Source organism: Lipophrys pholis, assembly GCF_963383615.2.
Source record: "Lipophrys pholis genome assembly, chromosome: 1".
Lineage (NCBI taxonomy): Eukaryota > Metazoa > Chordata > Actinopteri > Blenniiformes > Blenniidae > Lipophrys > Lipophrys pholis.
Window position 1 is genome coordinate 50,170,463 of NC_137635.1, and position 27,842 is coordinate 50,198,304.

Here is a 27,842-nt window from a genome sequence, read left to right on the forward strand (position 1 = left end):
CCACCAGCGCACGGACAGTAGCCCAGATGTGAACTTGCGAGATAGAGCGAATAGACAGAGTCACACACACACACACACACACACACACACACACACACACACACACACACACACACACACACACACACACACACACAGAGAAGGATTGTGGGTCAGCGGAGACTATGAACTGTGGCTCAGAGACTCATTTTCCACCGCGTGCTCCTCTTCCTCGACTCCACTGAAGACACTGGTGGGATTTGAAAAGAAGAAAAACCGACAGAGGCACAGAGAGAAAATGCAAACCCAGGGCTCGAACCCAAAAGAGAAACATCTCGCTCAGGATTACACCGCTTCAAAGTCGAAATGTTTAGAAACAGCTTAAACCACTTTTCAGCTACAAGAGGTTCACTCTCAGGGTGATGAAAACCTAAACCACACAGACCTCACGTCTTAAAAACATGTCCGGCGGATGTCTTGACGATACCTGTCAAGCACAAAAATCCCTTCTTTTTTTTTTCTTGATCTGTTTCCCCAACCTCCAAGGGAGGAGGTCAAGTATCCCGAGGTCTTACGCATGAGTGATTGGGGATCAGGAGTTGGGCCGCGGGCTGTGACAAACTGCACCAGTAACGTAGCTGCCGGACTGTGGAGGTGAAAAGAGAGCCGAGCTGTGTTTTGTAGGTCTGTTGACATCACTCCCCTCAACTAAGGTCACTGCCACTGCGTAAAGCATGAGATCACAGATACAAGATAGTATTTGTTTCCAGCGTGCCGGCTTACCGGAGGTTTCTGGAGTGTCTAAAAGTAGAACGGGAGGAAGAGGTTCCGTGTATCCTCTCATGTGGAACCAGCTGCACAACACAGTCTCTACCTTTAAAATGCAATTTAAAATGACCTTTTCAATGAAGTTTATAGTTTGGGTTGGATCATTTTCTAGTGAAGCTGCTACAGGTTTAGACTGCCAGGTGAGCTTTATCGTGCATATTCGCACACGGTAAGAGCCTCTCTCTTTCTCGGTTGGCTGTTTTGCTCAAGCAGGGTTTGGTACATTCGTGCTACGGAATCGACGAAACTTTGTCAAGACCAATTCTGAAAATCAGATTTCTGTGCTCAAAATCATCAAACTTTTCCAATGTTTTCCTGCAATTCAGACCCAAAAATAATGCCAAACAGGATCGACGAGTGTGGAGCTGGTACTTTGTGACCTACAACCGTCATGATCTAGAGCAGGTGTGCCAAACAAAAGGAAACAGAGACATCCGAGACAGTTTGAATCTAAAGGTTATTATGGGATTATTTTACTGGTCTGGCCCACGCAAGATGAAATTGGGATGCATATGGCCCCTGAACTGAAATGTGCTTGACACTCCTGACCTGGAGGATTTCTCCTGGGAAACTTAAGTTTGTTAGATTATTGTCTATTTTTCAAGGACTCTTTGCAGGTACGAAACGAAAAAGGCCAACTGAACGCATCAATATTGCAAATCCAACGAGCGCGACAAGCATTTCTTGTCGTTAAATATTAACTGAGCTTGTATCATCCCTCTAATAGTCGCCAGCTATCATAAACATTGTAAATCACTTGAATTTCAGTGAGCAGAAGATGTATGGTCGTAGGCTCAGTCCTAAAACATGCACAGAACACCCCCACCACCCTCCACCCAAAGGGTTTCCTGTCAAAGCAGTGAGAGTGGAGTAGATTTGTGTACCGCAGGTTGACAGGTCGTCACGTTTGAAATACACACAAACGCCTGCAGGGACGAAGGGGAGCAGTTCGAGGGGTGGTGGGGTGGGTGGGTGGAGAAAGACGAGGATGGGAAAAGATTGGACGATGACAGCACACGCACTGACACACATGCACACACACGTACTTAAACTTGAGGTTAAAAAGTAGCAGAGAGAGACGAACTGCCACCCACTGTGTGTAATCACTCAGCTTAAGATTGTATTGCAAGACGAGTTGTTGTCTTTATACACTCTTGAAGTAGACATTTACACAACAATCAAAGTTTTATTTGGGTCACATTTAACATAAGGACTCTAAACGTCTTGCCAAATGCCGACAGCGCGACTGTCTGCTTATTAAAAGAAAACACTGGATTAATCCTTTTAAATTGGGGGACAAGATAACGTATTCTTCTCTGATCCCACTACCCAGCGGAAAATGATAATTCCCTTATAATACCTTCTGTCTTCAGGAAATTTGAATTCTAAGGGGGGGGGGGAATGAGCTAAATCTTGGCAAGACTTTGCCAATTCTCATACTAATAACTCCTACAGCATTTATGAAATCTACTAAATTCAAATATCCCCAGTCAGAAAGGTTTGCCACGAATACTCGTTGCAGTGGCCTCCAGGACTTCCGCAGCACAACAGACCAGACTCACCAGCGCGTCAGTCATTGGTAACTGAAGCTTCTCCTAACCGTCAGAAACATTTCATCGAGCTGCTCGCTTTAACAGGGTCGTCACAGCAAGTCAAAACAGGAGATCTCTATGCCTGATGCTTTCCGTGCTGCAAACCAGGGTTCAATCCCAGGCCTCCAAACTGTGAGGTCGAGATTGAACCTCGTGCACGGCCACAGAGATATCGAGTGACCGCCTGTTGAAAGTTGGAATTATCTTGTGAAAAGAAGCAGAAGCACTCACACTGCAAACTTTCTCACAATTCTACAAACAGAAGATCTAAATAAATTGATTCAGTTTGAACTGAGATCATTATTTAAAATATTGTGAACATTTTGATTATGGTTAATATAAAGTTTGATTACCAGAATTTGAAAAGATTCAAGTAAATCTGAAAATATCATTGAACTTTCAAAAGAAGCGATGCATAGCCAGACGTTGGGCAGCAGGTTTTGGTTTTGGTTAAAGTAAGACGGGAGGAGGAATAATGTCGTCGCTTTCTGTGAGGAAATCATCTTAAAAATGTTCTTTTTAATATGCATGCTGATGGACTAAGATGTCTACAGAACATGCTTTAGGAAAACTGTAACTCATGAGACGTGTCACTTATTTTACTCAAGTTGTCAATACACAGAATACAGCGTCATACAAGTTGTACTTAAGACAACATGGAACATGAAGTATTTTTGTGGGATTGTGATTTAAAAAAAAAAAAATCTTATGTGTATTTTTATGTGTATGTATATTTAAGGCTGTTCAGAGAGATTGGATATCAATTTATTCTATTCTAATTTATTTATTTTGTGCATTTGTATATTCAAGAACTTTAATTTATTTGTATAGATTGACATTTTTTTTTTAATATTCCTGCCCCAGATGTTTCATATAACATAATGTAATATGGATGAAAAGAAATAAAACCAATAACTGTGGTTCAAATTGCTACGTTGAAGCAACAAGAGGAGACTGGATTTGTTCGGCAGGTTCCCTTAGTGCCAGTGTCAAACCGTAACACGACCCCACTTCATTACGCCACAATAAAATATCCCAACATTGTGGCGTCCGGCCAACAAGTCGATCACGCTCTCACGTTTCGGACCACACAAAGTGGATAAGACACACACGTTTCTGTTGATCCAAGCCTGCGAAACATCCAAAACTCACCCTGTCTTTGTCGTCGGCCACGTCGCAGAGCACGTCGTCCAGGTCGAGGATTCCCCCGTCGCCGTGCTCCACCCGGTGTACCTGCAGCCAGTAAGCGGCATCCTGAAAGAGACGGAATGAATCCATGTAAAAATAAATAAATAAATAAATAAATAATAGATAAAACACAAGTGATGAATCAAAGAAAGCAATGCACAGACACGCCGAGTGTGAAAACCGTGCAGCGAAACCTTTGAGGGGTAAAACCTCGCAGCATGGCAAGCTGTCAGGATGACAACCGATTGCAAAGCGCTTTGAAAAAGCAGCACAGGCGAGGAAAAAAAAATAAATAAGAAGAAGTATAAATAAAGGATCAGATCGAATACAAACAAAACTTCAAACACTGCATTCATTTCTCCACGGTTGCCTCTTCAGTCAGAACATAATTATTGGCACCCCGGGGCGAATCCCTGCCTCTGCTGGTGCAACATCCACTTCATTTTCTTGTCATGTGTTATGACATGGAAATCACACCGAAAGGTTACACAGGATTATCAGAAGTGGAGATTAAGAAGGAAAAAGCGTTTTCAGCCGCTCGGCCTTGAGTGTTATACATTCTTTAGGCCCCGTTCACACGACGTCACAGGTGAAAACGCATCATTTTAGCCATTTTTGTTTCAGGAAAAGTTTTGCGTTCCACAGCGACGTTTTGAAAACGACGTCAGAAACACTGAAAATTTAGTTTTCATGTCATGCCACTAGTGGGTGCTGTTTGTTTTATGTAATAACAATCCAACATGTGTGTGGTTTTAAGATTGTTATTATGAAGACCCTCAACAATAAAACTATCCTAGGTCCTAGGAGAAGATGGAACACGTTGTTATTGTTGTTATTGTCGTTATTGTCTAGCTATTGAGCATGTGCAGAAGAACTATTTACTACCACCGTGGTACACGTAGCTTCGTTTCAGCACCTGCAATAAGTTCCACCTTGGGAGCGTTTTTTTGGGGGGTTTGTTTTTTTAAAGGTTCCATTTTCAGTGGGTCTGAGCACTGCTATCACGTAAACGGCCTCCTAAAAATGCAACTTTGCGTTTTTGCTAAAATGAGATGAAGGGCGCCTGACAGGCCGGCTTTGCTCGACATACAAACCGCAAAACCACAAACCGCTTCCTGCAGGTAGAGATAAAAACCAAAGTGAAATCATGAAATCAGAGTGCATAAGTGTCATGCCACCACCACCACCACCACCACCACCATCATCATCATCATCATCATCATCATCGCCATGTGATAACAGTTACGGGTCGTGACGTGACTTGTTTGGCTTCATCCCGCATGCGGGTCGGCCCGAGGGGCTGCAGCCTCATTACCCACTTCCACAGTTCCAGTCCACTGCAGCACAGGCAGCTCGCCGCAGAGGGGAGCGGGCCCGTTAACGGGGGCGTAATAACACTCGCATAGAGCCGACACCCAGTCCTGGCTTCGGAGAATAATAAAGAGAACACCTAAAAAAATATGGAAGCATGAAAGACTGAAAGGGGGAAGAAATTACTAAATTGAGGTGTATTTTTCCATGTCGGTTTGGATGGCCCCATCAGTCGTGCTCCATTTAACATGATTCCTAACGGTTTCATTAGATTTCTGCTCAAATTTGGTGAGTTAATGTTGATCATACTTTTCTTTCATGTTCACATTATGTCACTTCTAATTGGCAGAGCAGGAACGCACAGAGCAGAAAACACGGCGAAAGACTGACTGAATTGCGATAAACTATATTTATATCTCCCATGTCGAGATAACGACACTGACCAAGTTTGCGATATATGGTGCCATTGACTTTAGCGCTTCATTATTTTAACATTACATCGTACCGGAGGAATCAAGCCAGAAGTCAGAGGCACAAAAATCAAAGAACAATTACGACAATCAACCAACTGCTCTGGTCGCACAAAAAAATCGACTCACTTTGGTGTTGATCCCGATCGCAACGCTCAACTCAATTAGTGTAGGTTTGAAAAATCTCATGCAGCTGTAAACATAAATAGAAATATGTCAAGCTTTTTTTGTTTTACTCTTTATAATTTTAGCTTATAAATGACAAAAATCTTTAAATCTCTGATTCTTAAAATCACAGTAGTAAAAAAGTTAGATGTTTTTTTAAAACTAGAGGCCATAATTATCACAGTTGACATGTTTAAAAAAAAAAAAAAATATATATATATATATATATATATTTATTTTTTAGGCGCACCCATCAAACCATCAAAGCTCCCCAAAAAATATTTTTAAAAGGAATACCACCTTTAAAGAGAGTTTAAGAAAGAGCTGATAGACATTATGAATGTTCTAAAGAGCAACAACAGCAACAATGGAGGATATTAGTATTTACTGTGTGTTGTTTCCTGACTGACTCTGGGTGTGTGTGTGTGTGTGTGTGTGTGTGTGTGTGTGTGTGTGTGTGTGTGTGTGTGTGTGTGTGTGTGTGTGTGTGTGTGTGTGTGTGTGTGTGTGTGTGTGTGTGTGTCAGACTGTGGTGACAGACGTCGTGGTGTGTGACAGCCGTGTCACATTGTTTGACCCCTCACACAGAGACCCTGTGGATTCCAGCTGATGGAGCTCAGAGTGAGAATTGGGCCACGCACAAACACAAGCACATAGATCTACTAAAGGTCTGCCTGTATTCAAAGAAAAAGGGTGGGGGGTGGGGGTGGGGTGTGTGTGGGGTAATGCAGACTTGATAATGTGCACACACTCGATTGAGGCTTGCACGGCAAAGTTTGAAGTGACAACACATGTTTTTTTTAAATGTTTGTGTCGGAAAAATGTCGAATTTCCACGGCAGCGTCTTGATGTCTCTGAGCACCGCTGTCGGGGAAATAGACACCAGACTTTGCAACAAAGGTTTCGCATGTTCATTTGAAAACTTTATGTAAATCACACGTCTGAGATTCACACATGACAGATGTGCAAATTGCTGCACCGATTGTGGTACTGATTTACCTCAATGGAGGGATTTCCATTTCCACTACTTTAATTTGTAGATGTTCTGCGTCAAACTTCTTATTAGGTCTCTTTTCTGAACCTCTTCTCTTCTTTTCCTCCCCAGTGCTTTGACTTTGCAACACATCATCCTCTATATATTTATTTTGTTTGTTTTTATTTCCAGCGGCATTGTGATTAATTTGCTGTAATACTCCAATAAATTCTATAACTTCCTCCAACAACACGTCCAACCCAAGGGTATCACGTTTCCTGTTTGCTTGTGATGCTTCGGTGCTTCATCCAATCAATCCAAGGTGAAAGAAACACCGTTTCCAACAAAACCTACTGCATGCAACACCCTCGTTTGACGTGACTCGGGTATTATTAGTAGTAGTAGGTGGAAGCACAATCTCTTTGCTTTGTGCATGTCTACATGATTACCGAGTGGCTGAGAGAGGAAGTGGAGGAGGAGGAGGTGGTCAATCATACTTCAGTGTGTAAACAGCCACACACAACAATGAACCATTTTCAAGTCAGCGCCACGTGATCGCGAGCTTCTGGGAAAAGACGAGTAAATGCAACCGAATTAAAGCACAGAGCTCAACTGTAATTGTGTCTAATGTTTGACTCGACAGCAACCGAAGCGAGTTTCTGGAACTCAAATCTCGGGCTGGAAAACTCTTATCGGCCTGGAAAAAGCAGGAAACAGTTTGCACTCCGCAGATCCGTATCTGTCCACAAGGCAACGCAAACATCTGACTGAAGGTTTCTGTGTGTTTAAGAGGCTTTTTCTTTCCTTATTTTTAGTGGTTCTGCATGCACCTCCCCTCAGATTTTGTGGGAAACAAAGCCGCCACCAGCACCTACGATCCAGTGGAGCCAAAAACTAATTTCAGGGCTTTTTACTGAATGAACTGGGACAGCTCCCAAAACAAATAAAAGCTAAACGAGCTGCTTTATGGTGAGACGACGACGAGAAAATTGCTTGATGAGCACTCAAAGCAAATTTGCATACATGCGACACATCACTGGATCTGACTTCTGTTTACTTTATCACAAACCTGGCGCTCTTCCTCAACAGACTAAAATTTTCACAAGAGCTGGATTGCCATTGGGAAGAAGAGTGAAAAATCAAGTGAGTCGACATGTTAATCAGTGTAATTGGAGCAGATCAGATCTGTATGGATTAAAAGTGCCCTGCAAAATTAGAACGGAGCATTAAATATCATGTGCATTAACCCCTTCTGGTAAAGTCACACTGGATTATCATCCTGTGGTCCGGACTGGACCCTTGAACGGTTTGCTTTTGGCCCATCAGCCGCATGGGACTGTGCACTCCTACATGTGAACATAACTTTACTCAGAAGCAGGGATGCACCGATACCAGTATCGGGTCCAATGCTACACAGAGTACTCCTACTCGTAAAAGATCCCCCGATACAAGCCGGCGAAAATTACATGACGTCATCCGTCAGAAACGTCAGGTAGACAAGAGAGGATGAGCATGAGATTCTTTAATATTAATGAGAATGAAAAATCTGAGGCAAATTATGTAAATTAAGAAGAGGAGTATGAATACAATTTAATAAGTACTCATATCATTACCAAGATGGAGGATCAATAAATGATCGCAAGTCTAAGAATAGAGAGCAAAGGCTCTTTCTTTCGGCCGCCCCTCCTCGATGTGGGTGGGCGTTGAGTGTGTGTTTATTGCCCGCAGTGAATGTCTGTTTCGGACTGTGCAGGGCACATCGGAGAGTGTGTGAAACGAGGCGCGAGTCTGTGCGAGTGTGTTAGTGTGTCATTCCGCAGGCCCGAGTTCACCTGGTCAAAAATAGCTCTGAACAAATGTCACCGCGCCAAACTTCAGACGGGGTCACATAGTTACGTAGTAAACAAGGTTACAACACAGCAGAGATGAGAAAAGTTGACACACACACAAACACACAGGTGTCTGATGTGGGTCGCACAACTCGCCAGACTGAAAAAAAAAAATCAAATAACACCAAACATCTTGAACTTTGCGTACACTTTTCCCGCTCTCACACCCGGGAGGCCTCGCTGAGATTCCCATGACAGTATCCCTCATGTCTCGTATTGCATAAAGATGAAGGAGTCAGATGGGAGAAGGCCGTGCCTGTTGCAGGCTTCATCAACCCGACAGCAAACCTGGAAAGGGGCCAAGACCAACATGATGCCTGTGGGGAAAGCCCTGCGCTTCACTTCAGTACAGACAGACGAGAAGCACTCGGGCCGTTTGCTGCTCTGCAACAGGGCCATAAAAAGAGAGATCCACCCGGTTAAATGTGGGGCCGCCTGACCTCCTGCGATGGTGGCCATGATTGATGGAGCTGTGACAAACATGCAGCATGGCTTCCTCGTTAGCCACTTTAAGAAAAAAAGATTAAAGAATATGAGCAACATCAGTTCCAGAAAGAAAATCAATGAGATAAGAACTGATATATGGAACCCGCCCAGTGGGAGTAGGTGATGGAATTATGACACAAATGACTAATCAATAGACCAATTCTTAAAGTTTGCCCATAAATATGAATCTATTACTTATTATTCGTTACAAAAACAAACTAAGCACCCACCCAAAACGGTAAGTACACTGTTTTCAGCATTCCTGCTGTTTGCGTGTAAACGGACATTTACAATAAGTTGCAGTGTAAACATGAGACTTTTCTGAAACGAAAAAAAAAAAGAAAAAAAGGCATTTTCACTTGTAGAGCCTTAATGTTGTTTTGTTGAAGTTAGCAGCTGTGTTTTCCTAACCACAAGAAGAATAACATTAGCCCACAATAAGCTGAATAAAAATCTATTCTATTCCAGTTCTTAGTTTTGGCCAGATCCACATAAACAACACATAGGAAGATGTTATAGAGAAAGCTTTTTTGGCTTTTTGTACTGCTGTAAATCAGGCAACAGATCTGTCAAAGCCATCTCAAGGATGCAGAATGTCAAGAATAGAAGATGTGTTGAATCTGGTCAATGTCCAAGATTTTATCTTTGTTATGATCTCCTGCAGGTGGCCAAATGATGTGGTGTTGTAAAGATATTACAAGCAACACTTTAAAAATCACATCAACAGAAAAAAATGTTTTTCAATTAATTTCTTTCAACAAAATGACTGGGACTGTTCTTTATTCTCCAGAGTGATTAACATCACATAAAAATAAAATGCCTTCTGCTCCAGCCTTCCCTTTTCTTTTTGCTTCGATTTCTGAAAGCGAGGCAGCAGGGACACTCCAGTGCAACGCAGAAGATCTAACAGAATAATTAAGTGATTGTAGATTTAGGATTCAGAATTCAGAGGGTTTTTTTTTTTTAAACTTGAGCCAGATGGAGAGGGAAGCTGGAGGAAAACAACTTAGCCATTATATGTGAGAGAACATGACTCTTATGTCGTGAAGTAAGAAAATAAATCAAATATAGCAAGGGACGCACGCTTCATCGTCACAGCAGACGTTCACTGACCGATTGTGACCATGCAGTTGTCCTGCCGTACAGAAAGCAGCTTGTCAAAGACAAATGTGATCCTCGGTGAGTTTATGAGTACACCAGCTCACCTGAACCAGAAAAATGTACACGTATATAAATGCTAGAAAAAGCCACAAAACAATTGACAAAACTACGAATTGAGCTCATGCCTTCCTGAAAAGAGTTTTTCCACGAGGTTGTCTTGGCAGTGTTGCCACTTCAGGGAGTGTCTCTAAGATTGCATATTCACAAATCAAATACCTACGCCGGTTTGCATGGGTGTAAGCGGAGGTCGTCATCTGAAAGACGCCGCATCTCCATAGTCACAAGTGCTCTGCTGGAGGTTTTCCTCACTTGCAATTGGGAGTGAAAACTAAAGCAAGACACTTCCACTGTAAATCTGTCTGTTACGTGCACGTGAATACGATGAACTGTTTGGGATTTCGTTTGCACTGTGGAGGTGTCAACACTAGCTATAAATCCAATGACATTCTTCTTGCTGAAATGGCTCCACATATTTTCTTTCTTTCTCCAAGGGCTGAGTGATGGGTTGCATCCATTGACACTTGTGAGTGGGAACTGCATACCAATTGACTGGAGGCCTGCTGAAATATCTTGGAGCTCAGGAGTGGCAGAGAGACGTGTGAGGCTCCTCTGTTTCTCGGGGAAAACCCTCATTGGACAAATGACATTTTCCTAGAATCATTTGAAACAAATAAAAGAACTCCTTTGAAAAAAACATGCTCATACCTGTATAATGATTCCTCCCTCCCTATTCCTAGCAGAAAATATCTAACATCTTTAAAATGCGCCTTCCTTTTCTGTTATTTCCGTATGTTTACAGCCTCGGTGGGGCTGCACACTGCACAGGACTGGGTCAACATAAGGTTGATTGAAAGAACAAAAGACCCTTTCATTGAAGCAGAATGGCGCCAGTGAGAAGAGGGCTGGAATTGGAAAAAGCCATTGGAAGTGCAGGGTGATGCGTGATAGCATGGGGGCAGAAGTCGATGCAAAGACAGACCCTTCAGGTCACTGCTGCTACAGTGATCTGCAAACCGATGTGGAAAGGAAGTTTGCCTGATCTCATTAAAAAAAATATTTGCTGAGACTATATTTCGTGTACTTAAAGGTTTATCTCAGTCAAACCAATCAATAAACCAAGTTTGAATTTTGACTTTGCTTTTCCTATCATGTCCTTTTCCTTCCTTTTTTTTTTTTTGATCAATTTAAAGTATTTCCAGAGCAACATTAGTCATCTTCATATGAATCGGCTCTGGGAACTCTCAAGATTTACTTTCAAGATGCTTCTTTACAGAACTAAAAGCATCCATGTCCGTCGTCGTGTGCATTCGCACTAGAAAACGGTATCATCAAATAACATCAAACAGAGGAAGAAGAGCGCGTTGAGATTTTATGAAAACCCTGTTGTTCCGCGCAGTTTAACTGAAGCCACACAGCATTTATCTGAAAAAATCAAGGTCTAATAGAGCCTGTTGGTCCAATACAGTCCTTTCTTTGTCCCCTGGTTCTGCTGTCTAACTTCAGACTTGACTGTAATAAGTTTTTAAGTGGGACGAAACAATACTTTGAATTTATCGTTTTCTTATCATTTTGTTTTATCGAGCTGGATTTTAAACATGGCCGATGCACATTCACCATTGGTTTGTGATTCTTTCAGCCAACATTTGTGTGTCCCTTCCTCAATCTGCTATCCAACCATGGGATCTGAATCTAACGGCGGGTAAAGGGAAATGTACACCATGGACAGGTTTCTAATCCATCTCAAGCATAACTCATTAAACTTAATCGTTTGTTTCATTATTTCTGGTGAGAAAAAAAAAAAAAAAAACACATGGTCTTGTTTGTTTATTCTGTGTGTACAACTATCACCACAGATCTAACCATTCCGCAGTTGCCAGGATGAATCCGCTGCACATTCACATGGTGAGCATCACATGTCAGCCTCTTCATCATCTTGCCGACTGTACAGAGCCGTGACTCCTGCCCGGTTCAAGTGCCAAACATTCCTCCCGTGTACGTGCCAAGAGGAATTCAAGGGCCCGCGAGGCTGCCAGACTCTCTGCTTGCCGTATACTGTCAGTATAATTAACAACTGCCCCGTCCTGCTGTGGCGTTCACTTATAAATATTCGGTCTGAATGAGAAGGGGGGGATAGGCAGTTTAAATCAGGATGACAGGCCAACTAGCCCACTGCCAAAGAAAAGAGAAGTGGCTCCTGGAGTTCTGTACCGAAGAACTTACTAGCTTCTTCTTCTTGTCTGTATTTTTTATTTTGTTTTTCCATCATTTCCTGAATAAGGGTGAAGGCAGGGTACACCCTGGACACGTCGCCAGTTTAGAGTCATCACTTAGCCTTGAATGCATGTTTATGGACCATGAAAGAAAAAAAACAAGAGTAGCTAGAATAAACCTATAGATGCAGAAGGAGAACTTAAAAACTTCCCACAGAAATCCCTCCTGCCCAACATGAGTGCTAATGACTTATTCCCAGCGCAATACCACAAACAAAAGAGAAATGGCTCACAAAGACATCGAGATTATTCAGGCTGTGGGTCACACGAGACCGCGGCTGCGTCTCCGTTGAGGCGCCGCGTCCTTTGAAGGCTGCAAGCGAGGACAGCTGAAATCAGCCGGCAACAAGCATGCGACACATGCAGCCGACCAATGTGTCCTCCATTACCGAGGTGACAAGGACGATAACTGGATAATTTTACAGCATTCAACACCAACACCAAAATAGACAACTGGGCCATCGACAGAGGATAATGCTGTTGAAGTCATCACCTTCAATCCTGGGGGGAACCACAGGAGGATGTGTTTGGTTTTAACAATAACAATAATAACAAATATTGGGGGGAAAAAGATTCATTGACAGCTGACGGAGTTTTATTTTGGGATTGTTTATATGCATTTTAACTCTGAGGACAATCACAGCAATACAGTTCTAATATATATCTAATGTCTGCGGTCATTTTTAAGTCCATTGACTTTAAAAAAAAAAATCATAGATTTTTGTTTTAGGCCAAATCGCCCTACTTCATTTACACCGGAAAATCTCCAGTCATAATAATCACTTTGTTTGTTTTCTTATTTTCAGCGTTTCTATGTACATGGAAAACTTTTGTGAAACTAAAATGATGTGTTTTAACTTGAAATGTCGTGTAAATGGGGCCGTAGTCGGGTACTTCTGATCTTGTTTAATTCCACCAGTTATTCAACCGAAGGTGAAATAATGACCCTCTGCTGTCAGGACAGACAGACGGAACGGAGGGAAGTTTCTGACCTCAGGTGGTTTTGAAGCTGAAAGTGGATATTGCAACAGCACATGTCAATCTAAAGATGTGACAAGATGTGCCTTTACCTCAAACTGTGTGCAGTCCATTTTTTTTCTTACCTCCCTTGGGTTTCCATTAGGTCAGTACGCCTCACTCAGATCTTCAAAACTAATTTCTCCAAGAACTCACCTCTCTCTACACAGAGCCCCATCATAACCCTCAAACATCCCAATACACTCTTCATCAGAACTGACAAATCCCCCCCCCTTTAAGTCCTGTTTGATGTTTGGACTCGTACTCGGGTTCGCATGGTTGATTGGAGAAACAAAAGACCCTCTCAGTCAAGTATGATGACGCCAGCAAGAGCAGACACTGACATTGGAACATTGGAAAACACCATTCAAGTGCTACGTGAGGCGTGAAAGCGAAGACAGGCTTCTGTACGAAAACAGATGTGTCGGGTCACAAAGGGACGCATTCTGCAGGAGGATTGAAGCAGGTAGTATAATGGCCACTAATGTGGAAAAATAAACCTGCCTGAGGATGGACTAGTATCCAGAGATGCAAGTGTGTGAATGTGAAGAGACCTCACAAAGCGTAGGATACCGTGCCATGCATGCATGAGGCATAAAACCATCTGAAACACTGTTTTAATTCTTAGTTCAGTACACGAGAATGTTTTTTCGTATTCATTTTTAGTAACTGAATTAACCCAATGTAGCGCCTTAACTATATGAAACAATGACAATCGTCAATTGGCACCAACATTCAATCCGAGGGTCGTTATTGGATACCTTGGATTAAAATCAGTAGAGATGAAGTTGAACAACACTGGCATTTATTGTCCCAGTCACAACTACAAAAAGTGTTTAAAGAAACTCAAATGAACTTTTCATGGTAATTAAATTAAAGTAATTTAGGAAGCATTGGATTCAGCCCTACTGAGGTCCCCCCCCCCTGTGGTCGGTCAGGGAAATGCACCCTTTCTATCAGTCACACTGGGTTTCGTAACCATATGTTTCAAATAGGTTACACTAGTAACCCAACTAATGTTTCCACCTCCAAAACTGGACTCTGGATAAGGTGGATATGCATAAAGTTAATGCATGTGACCCTAATACATGTAGGGCTGCAACTAATGATTACTTTGCTAATTGATTATTTTAACAGTTATTCAATTAATAATTTTTCGATGCAAACCTTTTTGTTTAGCCGTTGTTCACCCATGCAACTTATTAAAAACCTATTTTCATGAAGAAAAGGAAAAACAACAGAATTGTGCATTTTAAATCATCTTGTTTAAATAATTTCTGCTAAACAACTAAAAATGAAGACAACACATTTAATTAATTCTTAATGAGCAATAACTGGACACAAATAGAAACCGCTGTCTCAACCTTGTCTCAGTTTGTCGGTCACACATCTTTTTTGTACATTTAGTGTGAAGTGTTCCCACAACTTGGATATATATTTTTTTTTTTGTGAGGTTTTCTCTCTTCTTTGGACCTTTGGTCAGCCGCCTCCGCCATCCTGATGAAAGCATCAACTCTGCTGTGACGCATAACAAGGCCAACTATTGGCTGTTTGCTTCTTCTCTTGCTGAGCTGGTAGATTACAGCCACAGTTGGCTCATTACTGCCACACTGTGGTAGCTGATAGAACCGAAGGGGCACTTGCGGTAAAAAAAAAAAATGTTATTAACCGGCTCATCGATGACAAGATTAGTTGACAACTATTTAAAGAATCAATGTTAAATCGATAAAATCGATTTGTTGTTTCAGCCCCAAACGAATGCACGGAGGTCATTGACGACGCGTTATCACCACGTCCGTCCATCTCTCATCCTTACGTTCTCCCGTTCGACCATTCAGCCCCACTAATGTTGCAGCCATTGTGTCAGAGGGAGGACAGAAAGCTGAGACACAAACCAGAAAAAAAAACGCTGGCAGAAGTCAGCACCCCAATGGCACAGAGCCTCGTGTAGAACAATGTCCCCATTCATGCATGTCTGACAGTTACAACTTTACTGTCCAAATATAGTCAAAATTACACCGTCGAGGAGGAGACTTTAAAAGCGGAGCAGGTAGGACTAATCAGCGGACTTTATTTAGACAAGAGCTTCTTAATTACATCGTGAGAGAACCGCGGTCTGCGTTCAGCGTTGGGGAGCTGCAAGCTTCAAGTCACATAAATTACTTAACGGAGGACTCAAACAAAAAGCGACCTGTGCAAAATGCATAAGAACAAGAGGAGCTCGCATGTGCTGCAGAGGGGACGCAGGAAGGCGGTTTCAGCCCCGCAGCCTCATTAACATGATGAATAATGAACAATCGCAGAGAAGCTGCATGTCGCTGACTCGTACCTCCTGTGTGGAGAAACCCAACGCGGCCCGAGAGGAAGGAAGACTGGAAGATGGAAAGGATGGATAGGGGGCGGGGGGGCCAGTTTGGCCTCCAAAAAAACATGAGTCATCAAAAAATATTTCCACTTATTTTGTTCTCATCAAAGAAATTCACAATCATGTAACATCGGCTCCTCTGAAACACACACACACACACCCACACACCCACACACACACACACACACACACACACACCTACCTCCTGGCTGTTCCAGCCACTGACACACAACACAATTCTTCATAATGAGCACCATGCGTGTGTTCCTTTTGTGTCAATGTTATGATTACATAATAATGCAAATCAAGTGCAGATTGATTAGGTAAGTCTGCAGCGCTTTGCATCCTAACAGTTATGTAACTGAACAAATGAATGCAAACGCACACAATGGTCTTCAGCACCGAGCGCAAAACTGTTCCCGTCATCAATCCCCCTGTGTCGTTTGAAAAAGTGAACAGAAATGTGTAAGAATGTGTTACCACATTGGAACAAAACTAAATGCATGTTGGATATTGTAAAATAAACACGGCTTAATAAATAGAGTGTATGAAAATTACTACTCATAATCTTCTTTTAGTAGACGTATTTGGCAATCTATCAAACCAAACTACAACCAATATGTACACTTTAAAAATAAAAATAAAAGCATCCAGCTCATTAGTCATGCAGTAGTAATTCCTGTTGTCGTGTACCTTAAACTTTAGTGATCAGGTGCTTTAATTCCCTTTGATTTGACACAAAAACTATTTAAAGACAGACGTAAGCCTAGAAGGACAATGTCAAATGCTTTCCTTTTCTTTTTCTTCAGGTTTTAACTTTGTATTGGTAAAAAACATGGAGGAATAGTTCAGAATAAGCTCGATAACTTTGATATAAATAGTATTAAGGAATAGTTGCGCAGTAAGTGACAGATTTCAGCATCTTGTCATCTTGAACATGGTATTAAATTACAATTACTCTGTTTCTAATACAAGTTGTCGTTAACGAGCGAAAATAGTTTCACATTTTGTAAGATTTGAAAGTCCAGGATCGGTCCAGAAATAGCCTGCATGAGCATGTGACCCCGAGAGTAGCGCTGATCACAACGAGGGGGCGGAGAGATTTTGCTGTACGGGAGATGTTCTTTGCAATAAATGAGCTGTGAAACGCTTCCCATCGAGCCTCGCCACTGGGGCCACATCCGGCACCCGTGTCTCACACATTCCTTTATCAATTTCATTTGCTTTCAGCAATAAGCAGCTTAGTGGGACAAAAGCAGCGCGCCGACCTTCAGGATCAACAGTTGAACTCATTGTCTTCTGGCACGACGCCGCATTGGCCTCAGCACAGGTAGAACATTAACTGGCCGGCGGGGGGGGATAATCGATGGAAGCAGAAGAGATGCTGAAAGCACACCGTTTTCTCAGCAAACTGTGATGGGAAAAGGGTGATAGCAGGTGTGGGGAAACTGAATCGTTACTTTTTAACCAATAAACCATTGTTTGTTTGATTCAACTTTGATTTCCTCTTGTGTTAAAAATCCAGGACTCACAAAATGAACCAGATTTCATGGGAAACAGACTATAAAGACGGAAAAAAGAAGGGCAATCTCGATTTGTCAGCCCCTTTTTACAGCATTTCTAAAGATCAATTGTAGAATTTTAAGTAATCTTACATAAAATTTACAACATAAGAACACGCAATCATTTTTGGTTTTCTTCCTTTTCAATGTATTTCCCCTTTATTATTTTGTTTCCTGTCTCAATGAGAATTAACTCTTGATAAAAAAAAAAAATCTTGTTGCTACTGTTCCTTTATGTCACTTTTTATTTCCTAGTCTTTGTCTGGAAATCATGATGACATTTTGTCCAAATTTCGAGTTCAGCAAAGGAAAGTTTTTTTACACATTGAAACTCTCATTTTTGCTGGAACAAATGCCAGCAATGCTCGCCAAGGTGCTCAACACAACCAATAATGAAAAAACAAATCCTCTTCTTCGACATTGTTGCTTGCATCCTCTGTAATCGTAAATTCCTATTTCCCATTTTTCAACTTGTTTTTCGACCTGCCTGATTCATGTTTACTGTGATATTTCGTTTCAGTAAAAATGCTCGCCTTCATTTGAATTTCAAAATCCTATTGTATAATTGTGTCCATCAATGTTGATCTCCATCTGTAGCTCACTCAAGTCGAACAAGACGTGTTTTTGAAGATACCTTCTGAATAATGAAAGTCAATTGCTCTAAATCAAAGAAAAGATGGAAAATCAGCCCCCACGGGTGGAACTCCACCATCACGCATTTGGAAAAGAAAGTCAACCTCCAAATAATCAGGAAGGAGGGTCACAGAGTTCAGACTTTCTGCGGTGTAAAGGTCTGAGGGACCACTACGCTCCAGGAAATCACTTTCAAGTTGGGTTCCTTTAAAAACGGGACGCTCTTTGAGAAAATGGGAGGAAGTTAATTGAAGACACACGTCACTGTGGCGTATTGGGTTACACCGACTGCCAGCATTCATCCCCCCGAGCCCAACTCCTCCTAATCCTCAAACAAGGAGACGAAAAATCAATTCCAAGTGGGGAGGGGAAAAAAAAACAAACAACTAAAAGATCTGCAAACTGCACCTGGCAAACCTCTGAACATCGAACAACATCAACGGGCCACAATTAATGAAGTTGAACAAAGAGTTAGAATTGAAAGTCAAAGCCCAGATTACACAACGTTTTTCTTGTGAAAACAAGAAAAACGTCTTTGCGATTTGGGGGAACGTTTACGCCACAACGGTGCAACTTTTCAAAAACACTCCCATTGCACCTTGATGTAAACGAGAGAAATCAAATTTGCAAAAAAATGCTCCGTCTCCGTGTAGATGGAGGAAAATGCAGTTCTACTGCCCATGAGTAGATGGACAATAACAACAATGACCGCCTCCAGAGCGTCATGACTTCCAGAACATATTCACCTGGGACATGGTAGTTTTAGAGTTGATAGTCACCGTGATAACAATTCAACTTGGTCATCTGTCCATACTAATGTCTGTGTACTCAATTCATTTCAACTTTATTTTATATAGCACCACATACAACACAGTCATTTCTAGGTGCTTTTAACTGAGAGAAACCCAACAAATCCCATTGTTGACGTTTATAGCGTATTTGTACTCAGACAACAGCAGCCGCTAGTGGCCCAACTTGAAAACTACAATCTATTAATCTGTCAAGTTGGCGTTTGTTAATATCACCTATTTATGTGCAGAATAGAAACTGGCTAAAAATGTTAATATTCTGCGTGGAATGTAAATCTGAGCTACTGCTGTAGTGTTCCTTACGTTTGCAAGATAATCTACTGATGAAAGTGAAAGGGAATATTTTCGATGATTTTCCAATTGATGGCGACAAAATGATCTTAATCCTGTGATATTGTTTCACAGCCAAATCTCTGGCCCCTATTCTCCAGGTAGGACAAGCAGACACGTCGTGGCGCAGTGTGGATGCGGGAAAAAGATGAAAGCATTTTTTTCTTCTTCTTTTTTTTTCTGGCAAGTGTACTGACAAGAACAAGATGTACAGATCTGAGAAAAACCTCCCGAGAAGACGAGGCTTTGTTTAGACATTTAGTTCAGTATGTGAAGCAGAATATGAGCAGAAGTGAAGGTGAAGAGAAAAGATCCTGAAGGACTGGCAGAGTTACCCTCACTCAACCGGTCTGGGACGTAAAACCCTGTCCTGACCTTTGGCTCGCGCTTCACCCCACGATAGACTGAGCTCTTCTATCTCTTTAATCAGTCTTTCACCAGGTGGTTTTTGGCCTCTTTGCCCATCTCATGGCAGCATTAGGTATCCAGTCATTGGGCATCCATCGGACATGAGCAACCTGTCGCAGCCTGAGACTCTTAATTCCAAGAGACATAGTCATACTGTCCGTCTTGCTTGGTTACAGCGAGTTCAGTTACACCAAGTCCTGTTAATCTGCATGCTGACACACTGAGGAGAGTTTTTTTATTATTATTAATTACCAAGACTTTAGCAGCACATCATGCTCTGATTAGTTGTAGTAAATAGAGCAGATAGAAAATAACAACAATGGCGGCCTCCAGAGTGTCATGACTCCTCGCCCATATTCTCTTGGGACTTGGTAGTTTAACAGTTGAGAGTAACTTGTAATAACAATCCAACTTAGTCGTCCGTCAATACGAATGTCCTCACCATTATTAGTGTTTATAGCTCATTGTTCTCTGCATGCATGTGTGTGGTTTTAATACAAACAAACAAAAACAAAAGCAAACAAACACTAGTGGCACTAGATGAAAAGAACGTTTTTCAGTGTTTTTTCAGTGCCGTTCCCATGTAAACGGACATAGTTTTCAAAACACTCCCATTTAAATGTGAACTGAATTGCGTCTGCTGCCTCGACACAGTGGCCAGGCTCCACAGCCCATGACAGGAAGTTCTCCATTACATTGAAAAAACCAAAAAATAAGTTGTTCTTTTTGCCTATTTTGTGCCGACATGCTTTTCCAGCTTAGCCATCATACTGCAGGAATGATCCAGGTTTATCTGATCAGAGAGAAAGGCGAGATCTCTCCTTCAGGGGGGAAAGATGTAGTGTTTCATATTTGTTTGTTTTTTTCTCTTTTGTGTTCCGTATTTGATTGTGGTTGGTGCACACAGACAGTGGGGAAATATGCTCCTCAAATAATATTAGAAAATCCCTGAGTTGTTTGTGCAACGGTTCCTATATCACTGAAAATCGTTGTAGTAAATTCAAACATGCAGACAATGAATCCACAGAAGAGTTGAAGTAGTTGTATTTTCATTGACTTCTCGGAGTGGTTGAGATGTCCTGCTTTCGCTGTTTTTAGTGTTGGATTTCTTTGTTTTTTTATTTTTCAGGTTCAAACTGATCCCAAAGGCTGATTTTGAAGTACTGTGGAACTGGTGACATTTCTGTTGCGTGGATGAAGATCAAAGGTCACTGAACACCTTTTGGGGAAACCGACTGTTGTTGCTCATATTCATGACCAAAAGTACAAAAGGGAGATTCAGAAGAGGATCCTTCCCTTTTTGAAATGTGTTCAATACTTGATGAAGTTTTCATAATGAGAGAAAAAGCTCATCTGCATCTTTGGCAAAGTTTCCAATATGGAGGTTCACAGTTCTTCGGTTTCTTTGACTCAAACTCGGGGTTCAAGAAAGGGGAGCATTTTAAAAGACAAGATGTATCAGAATGTCACTATATTTTAAAGATAACTTTAAAATAAGTTGTTTCAAACACAATTTGATTTGAAAGCATTGGTTTTGACAACCGCCCTCATTTAATTCTTCAATGAAAATTCTTTGCTGCCTGGATGTTTCAATCGCTTTCACGATCAGAAAAGATGTCGCCCAAAACAATGGCTGGCGCCTTTACGAGACACGGGCCGAGTCTCGACACAACAACGGTTCCATATTTACATCTCTGCTGTAGCACAGCAACTGGTGATAATTCCAGAATAATCCTCAAAGTACCAAAACATACCTGAACCTGGCTGACTTGGCGTGACTCCACTTTGCATCGCCTCTTCAAAGCATAATGGTGTTTCCACATTTCACAACTCGACTGATCCTCCACCCCTGCAGGCAGCTCACTCAGCCTGTGCGCCGCTCCAGCCTCAACCTGCATGTGCAGATATAGGTGTGCGTGTGTGTGCGTCTGTGCATGTGTGTGTTTCTTGCAGCCCCACTTTCCAAGAGAGACGTGAAAGCGGACACACGGTGCAACACAATAACCAGTTCTCCTACTTCACAGACGACGTGTATCAGATTGCCACCAGGGCTGCTGGTTATATACACTCTGCAGAGTGAGCGGTGTGAGAAATCAAGTGGATGCTGCAGTTCCAGCTGCATGACTCAATTTGCATTTTTATACCCTGTTTTGACAGCTGTGTCACGTTGTGAGGAATATTACCAAGAAACATAAATCTCAGTATAATCAGGGCTTAGTGTGAGGGTTGTCTGACAGAGACAAGGGGACATTGACATGTCAGCTTAACTGTAATGAGCCAAGAAAAAAAAAAAAAAAAAAGCATTCAGACAGATGCTACAAGTAACAATTATTCCTTTTCTTGCTTCATAAGTCCCGGTTTAGGGTGTAATGACTGAGGGGCGACATTTACACCACGTTTGTGAAAGTGAAAACATGTCGTTTTTGCATTTTTGTTAAGAGAAAAGTTTTGCGTTTACACTGCAAGATTTCTAAAACAATGTAGTTTTCATGTGAGGCCACTAGCAGGTGCTGCTGTTTTGTTTTTCCAATGAAACCACACACACATGCAGAACAATACAGTATGAACATTAACAATGTCGAGTACGTAGACATTCGTATGGACAGACGATAAAGTTTGATTGGTGTTACGGGTGACTAAAGTATAAAACTGAAGCATTTCCAGAAGTATTTACTACAGCCATGGCGCAGCATTTCAGAAAAGTTGCGGCTTTCAGGAGTATTTTAGAAAACTCCCACCTTTGGAGCCACGGAAAAGACAACTTTTTGAAAACGGCTGTAGTGTGAATAGACACCCAAATTCAAACAAAGGTTTTTCGTGCACACTAGGGCTGAACGATTAATTGCACTTGCGATGATATCGCATTGTGATAAAACGTGATTTTCTAATGGCAAGGGCCGCGATTCGACTGCTCACGTGATCTGGTCACATGACGACTTGCGTGTCATGCGCCCACATATACGTCGTGAGCGAGCGGAGCAGAGCAGCAGGGAGAGAAGTCAAGTGAACCCGTTGCACAATGGCCTCAGGCTCCACAGAAGCTGACACTACAGAATGTCTAGTATCAAAGAGGAGCAGCACGTCAGTTGTGTGGATTTATTTTGGCTTTAAAATAAAAAAAGATGTTGCGCAACGTCAGGTACTGTGCAGAACCTGCCTCGCTGCTGTAACACTACAAAACTTTATCAACACTTAAAAAAAACACCACAAAACCATGTACGACAGTTGCATGGCTAAAACACCAGCGACCAGTGCTTCAACTTCAAGTAAGCAAAGTACCAGCCGACAGGGCTCACTGACCGAACTTTTTCAAAGTATTACTCCTTATGAACATAATTCCAAACATCAGGTGGAAACGATGCCCATTCATTATAGTGACCAAGCCTGGGTTTACGGCTTTAATCAGCACAATGGACAAGCGGTTGTGGTGAACGCTAACAAGACTGCAAGTCACAGTATTTAGTAAGTTTATAACTGTAATTGAAGCAGAAGATAAATAAACTGTCTTTCATATTAATACATGCTTCATTTGACTTTATCTTAACATAAGCCTAGCCTATAAGAAAGAACAATTTATGTATAATAAATCTGATATTGTTTATTATAATACAGATACAGATACAGATACAGAATAATACGTGAGAAGAGGACCTTGAAAAAATTATTGCATATTGAATCACAATCGCAATATTGAGGGGGAAAAAAATCACAATTAGATTATTTTCCAAAATCGTTCAGCCCGAGTTCACACTAAAAAACATTGTTGTGTAAACGGGGCCTAGTATTCTCTCCTCATAGCTGTACAGTTTGCATGTTCTCCCTGCACGAGCGTGGATGTTCTCTAGGTTCTCCATTTGTTAAGTTAATTGGGGTGTGAAAGCCTGTGATAAAAGCGGGAGCTATTATCCATTCCACATCTATTGGCCTTCTAATGGAGCCACAAATGAAACAAAAGACAACGTGAAACTGGCCCGTGACTCCTAAAGACTGGATTTATTTTAACCTGGCTGCAGGCTGTTTCAATCATGTCAAGCATCTCTGGTCAACACTGGATCGTCTTACAAGACCCCACGACCAGAGGCGGCATACATGACACAATGATTGGTTGCTATCAGGAGACGATCTTGTGGTTGGTGTCGTCTGGTTTCCTGCTAGAATGGTGACAGGAGGATATCCTGTCTGTCAGCGGTGGGAGTCTCACAGACCAAACTTCCAGCTGCTTAACAGAAACCAGTTGGACGAAGAGCCTCCGTCTTCCCCTTCTGGAACAACCAGTTCGTTTACATTTATTTTGTCCACATAACTAATAAATACCAAAGTCGTCAGATTTACTTGCGTTGAAACATCGAGGTGCACAATGGACATAACCAATCTCATACTCATTAACAAGACTAAACATTCTCCTTCGACTCGACGTCACTGTGCAGCTGCAGCTACAGATTAACCACAACTTATGTCTTACAGAGAATTCTGTTAAGAGAGCCACTCCAGAGTTTTCATGGGATGTGTTGTAACATCAGCTTTATCTTTCTCTGACAGTGGGATTATGGGGGATTGAAAACGGTTCGCAACTTCAGACGGTCTCCAATAAATGTCACAAAAATCTTTTGATTGAAAAAAAATTCTGAAACTGATTCGGACAGCTGTTTGATTGAAAATAAACTTCTTTAAGATATGATGTGCCAGTCATTCGTAATTTCAGAGTTGCGGAGCAGATGGAGTAAAGAAGTTCAACCTGTTGACAATTGTGTTAAGAACTATTTAAAACGCCCTGACGAGCATGTGCAATAGCAGCGCTTCATAAAAGTTGTGGTTTCTGCCGTTTCCAATGGAGACGGAGTCAGAGCAGTTTCTAAAAGTTCCACCTTGGGAGCCATTTTCAAAAATGTTTCGTTTTCAGTGGCTCCGAGCACTGTTGTCGTGTAAAGGAACACCCAACGAAGGTTTTCCACTCTGACTTGAAGAGGTTCTGTGGTGAAGCCGTTTGAGGTGAAAATGTGGCATGAATACATCTAACCTCCGCCGATCCAGCTTCTATATAAAAAACATTCTGCCCAAGACCTAAATCACACTTAAACTGCCAATACTGTCAGTGAATGATCTATGAATGAATCTAATCAACACGTTCAGACAGTGGTTTTCTTAAAGTGGACGCCGCAGATCATAACAGCCTCATTGTTTCGGTACGTTCAAAAAACAACATTCAAACCTTCTGAATTCGTATTAACGCTCAAACTTGGCCTTGGTCGAGCCAGCACTGACAGAAGCTCAGCCTAGAGGAGTCCTCATGAGCAGTAACACATCCCAGGTTGTCCCTCTGGAGGACAAACACAAACCCACAACCATGGTAACAAACCCACATCACCGCCATCTGTTCCCGGGAGTTCTCACTCCAGCCATTCGAGGGACGAGAAAGCAATTCGCCCCGCCACTGTTCCCGAGGAAGAATCGGTGCACAGTGTATTGAAGGAGACCTTATTGAAAACAGAGAACGATAAATTTGAAGGGCTGGTGGATGTTGCAAAAACGGCATACAGCTGTAAATAAGTCTTTTTTCATGGACTAACCAAACATGGATCTGAAATTCAAGGTAATTTTCTCTCATGAGAAAAACTCTTACATTGTGTGGTTCTGCTTTTTTTTATTAGGAAGCTTCTTTCCAAATTCAACACTTCTTTTAATCAGGGCTGGGCGATTTGGCTTTAAAAAAAATAAATAAATAAATAAGATTTTTTTGGGGGGGGAAATAAGAATTTGAGTTTTGATTCGATTTTGTTTTTCCTCAAAGCATCAGATATATTGTTAAAAGTGCAGCTCTATTGCTGTGATTGTCCACAGAGTTAATATGCATGTAAACAAGGCGCTGTCATCAAGCTTTAAGCAAAAGTGCAACAGCAACTCGGGAATTCCACAAGGAATGGTCGAACGGAACGCTAAAAATCCCCCAAAAAACTGTGGGGGGGAAAAAAAATTTAATTTGCAAAACAAAAATCATTTTTAACAACAAATTCGATAAATCGTTTTTTTCCCTGCCCGACTTTTGATGTATGAAAAGATTAATGTACTCCCATGTGCACACACTGTATTACACTTGTCACACCAGTTAGAAACCAATTTGAGATCTTGTAACAAAACGTGAACATGCAATCTGCACTGATGTTGATTCCTTGCAATATGTCTTGCAAGAAATAGAAGTTCTTAGAAGCGGATGATGCCAATGTCTTCGCTCGCTCTCGTTCTTTCTGAAGCCAATAATTTGTAACAGCTGTGGCTGAGCCCTGGTTTTTTTTTATTGATTTGTTTAGTTGTTTCATCTGTAGTTTCCACCAGCAGCGTTTCAGAAGCACAGCGGTTTTGTTGACTTTGTTGTATTGGGTCACTTTTTTTTATTGAATTTTCTTCGTTTGTGCTTCTGACCTTGGCCCCCGGGGCTTCTATAGAGATGCAAGATTGTTGGAATGAAGTTAAGATGGGATCTGTTTTCAACACAAGATGACACATTTTGAACATGACCAGATTTACATTCATGCCTTTCATGAGGAAACTTCCCGTCTGGCTTGATCTTCTTTGCACAACTTGTGCATCAAAGACGTTTTGTTTTTGACGTTCTTGTTCGTGCATTAAGATAAATTTAAGACAAATAGCCTTACAGCTCAAAATATTTGTGTTGGACCAACGTAATTCTTTGTAAGGGCACACATAAAATTTTCATCTCATCTTATCTCTTATCTCTGTCACCAGGTATTGATTTCAGCGTGCGCTCAATGTGTGTGTATGGCAAGTATCACACTTGTGTGTATTGGGATTCATATTCAGCTTCAAATTATCACCACGCTCACTTCTACACTTTCTACAAAGACAAACCTGAACTCATCTGTGCCACAGTCTGACCAGACTTCATCGAGAGCTTTTACACACTTTCATGGCACAGAGATGAATTCGTTCACAATCCCAGTCCATCAGAACCGAACATGGTCACTCTTTTCGGTGACTCCCATCCAAATCAGCCGGCTTCCTCGAGGAAAGGATCTTGTGACACCGAAACCTCAAATGTCACCCGCTCTCTGAATGAAAACGACTTACGCACACACCCGTCCTGATCCAGTTATGATGCTGAACGTTATCCAAGGGATTGGGAGACGTTGTACAAGAGGATTTGCGGCGGTAGAAGTAGCGGGAACAGTTGGTCAACAGGCAGACAGCGGAGCATGGGATTATTTGGTGAAGCACGGCGTCAGGAGCGCGTCGACGTTCGGAGGCGTCATGTGACAGTTTGACAGAGTTGGGGGGGAACGAGCAACGGCCTCAGGCGTATCAGATTACAGCTCGGCAAATACAAAAAATTTAAAACAAAAAACTAATATATATAAGGGGCTTATTTGAAGTCCCATCATGCATAACTGTGGTGGGATGAAAAGGATACCAGAGGATCTCGGATACAATCTCAGGACTCAGGCACATCCTTAAACGAAGTATAAATGGACATTTTGGCATTGAACTCACACTAAATCATCCCTCATAAAAAACAAAAGTAATAATAAACTATTATCCTTTTTTTTTTTTTTTTTTGCACAGGCAGATCTTTTCGCCATCTGCTGCTGCTTTCACAGCTGCCATTGCTGTGGGGTTTGGTTGCTCCTTACCTCCGCCTGGGGGGGGGGGTGCTGGTTTCAGGAAAACAGCTCTATGAGAAACTGAGTCACCGGGAGGAGGCCAGTCTTTAAAATGGTTGAGCTGTTTAACAAGCAGTCAGAATGAGAAATTAAATTCAGCCCTGTTCTGATGCAGACTGAAAACCTGATTCCAGCCGAAAACAGTGCAAACCCTAAATGAATATTTCAGAAAATGTAGCTCCTTTGTGTATATATATATAAATAAGGAACTATGAAGTTATAATTCCTGTGTTATTGTTCGTTTTTACTGACTTGTGCACTTGTTCTTCAGGTTACACTTGCAAATTATGTCTATAAAGCATGACCACTTTTATTGACGGGTGTGATTCTGCAGCATCAATTCTGTGTACTTGTAAATGGTGAATGGATTTCACTCGTATGGCGTATTTTCCATGCTTCAGCACTTTACATTGTCGCATTAGCATATCTACACAACAATGGCAACGGCTGCCATGCGAGGTGTTCAACTGGGAGCTACTCGGCGTCTTGCTCAAGGACAATTTGACAGGACGAGAGAATCAAACCAACTGTTGGAAGGCAATTCGCTCTACCAGCTGAACATTTATCGGCCAAAGTCGCTGATTATGTCATTTTCTCAAAATAGAAAATAGATGTTGATGCTGCTTCTGGTGAAATCCTGGCAATCTGTGCTGGACTTTAATAATCCCATCATGTGTGGTTGCGCCAACTGCATTTACAATCCTAAATCGTCTTTCTTGTGTGCAAACCGGTG

At 41.8% G+C, this 27,842-nt stretch overlaps 1 protein-coding gene across 3 annotated transcripts in view; it reads right to left on the reverse strand.

The window, feature by feature from the left end:
* The window catches only part of pard3ab (par-3 family cell polarity regulator alpha, b), a 262,388-nt gene that overhangs the window by 213,271 nt on the left and 21,275 nt on the right, over positions 1–27,842 (reverse strand). For 2 of the 3 annotated variants that reach the window (XM_080487990.1, XM_080487989.1), the window contains exon 2: positions 3,552–3,653. In XM_080487990.1, the coding sequence (XP_080344116.1) occupies positions 3,552–3,653 (102 nt within the window). The remainder of the gene's footprint in view (positions 1–3,551; positions 3,654–27,842) is intronic. The other variant, XM_080487991.1, reaches the window with a different exon arrangement.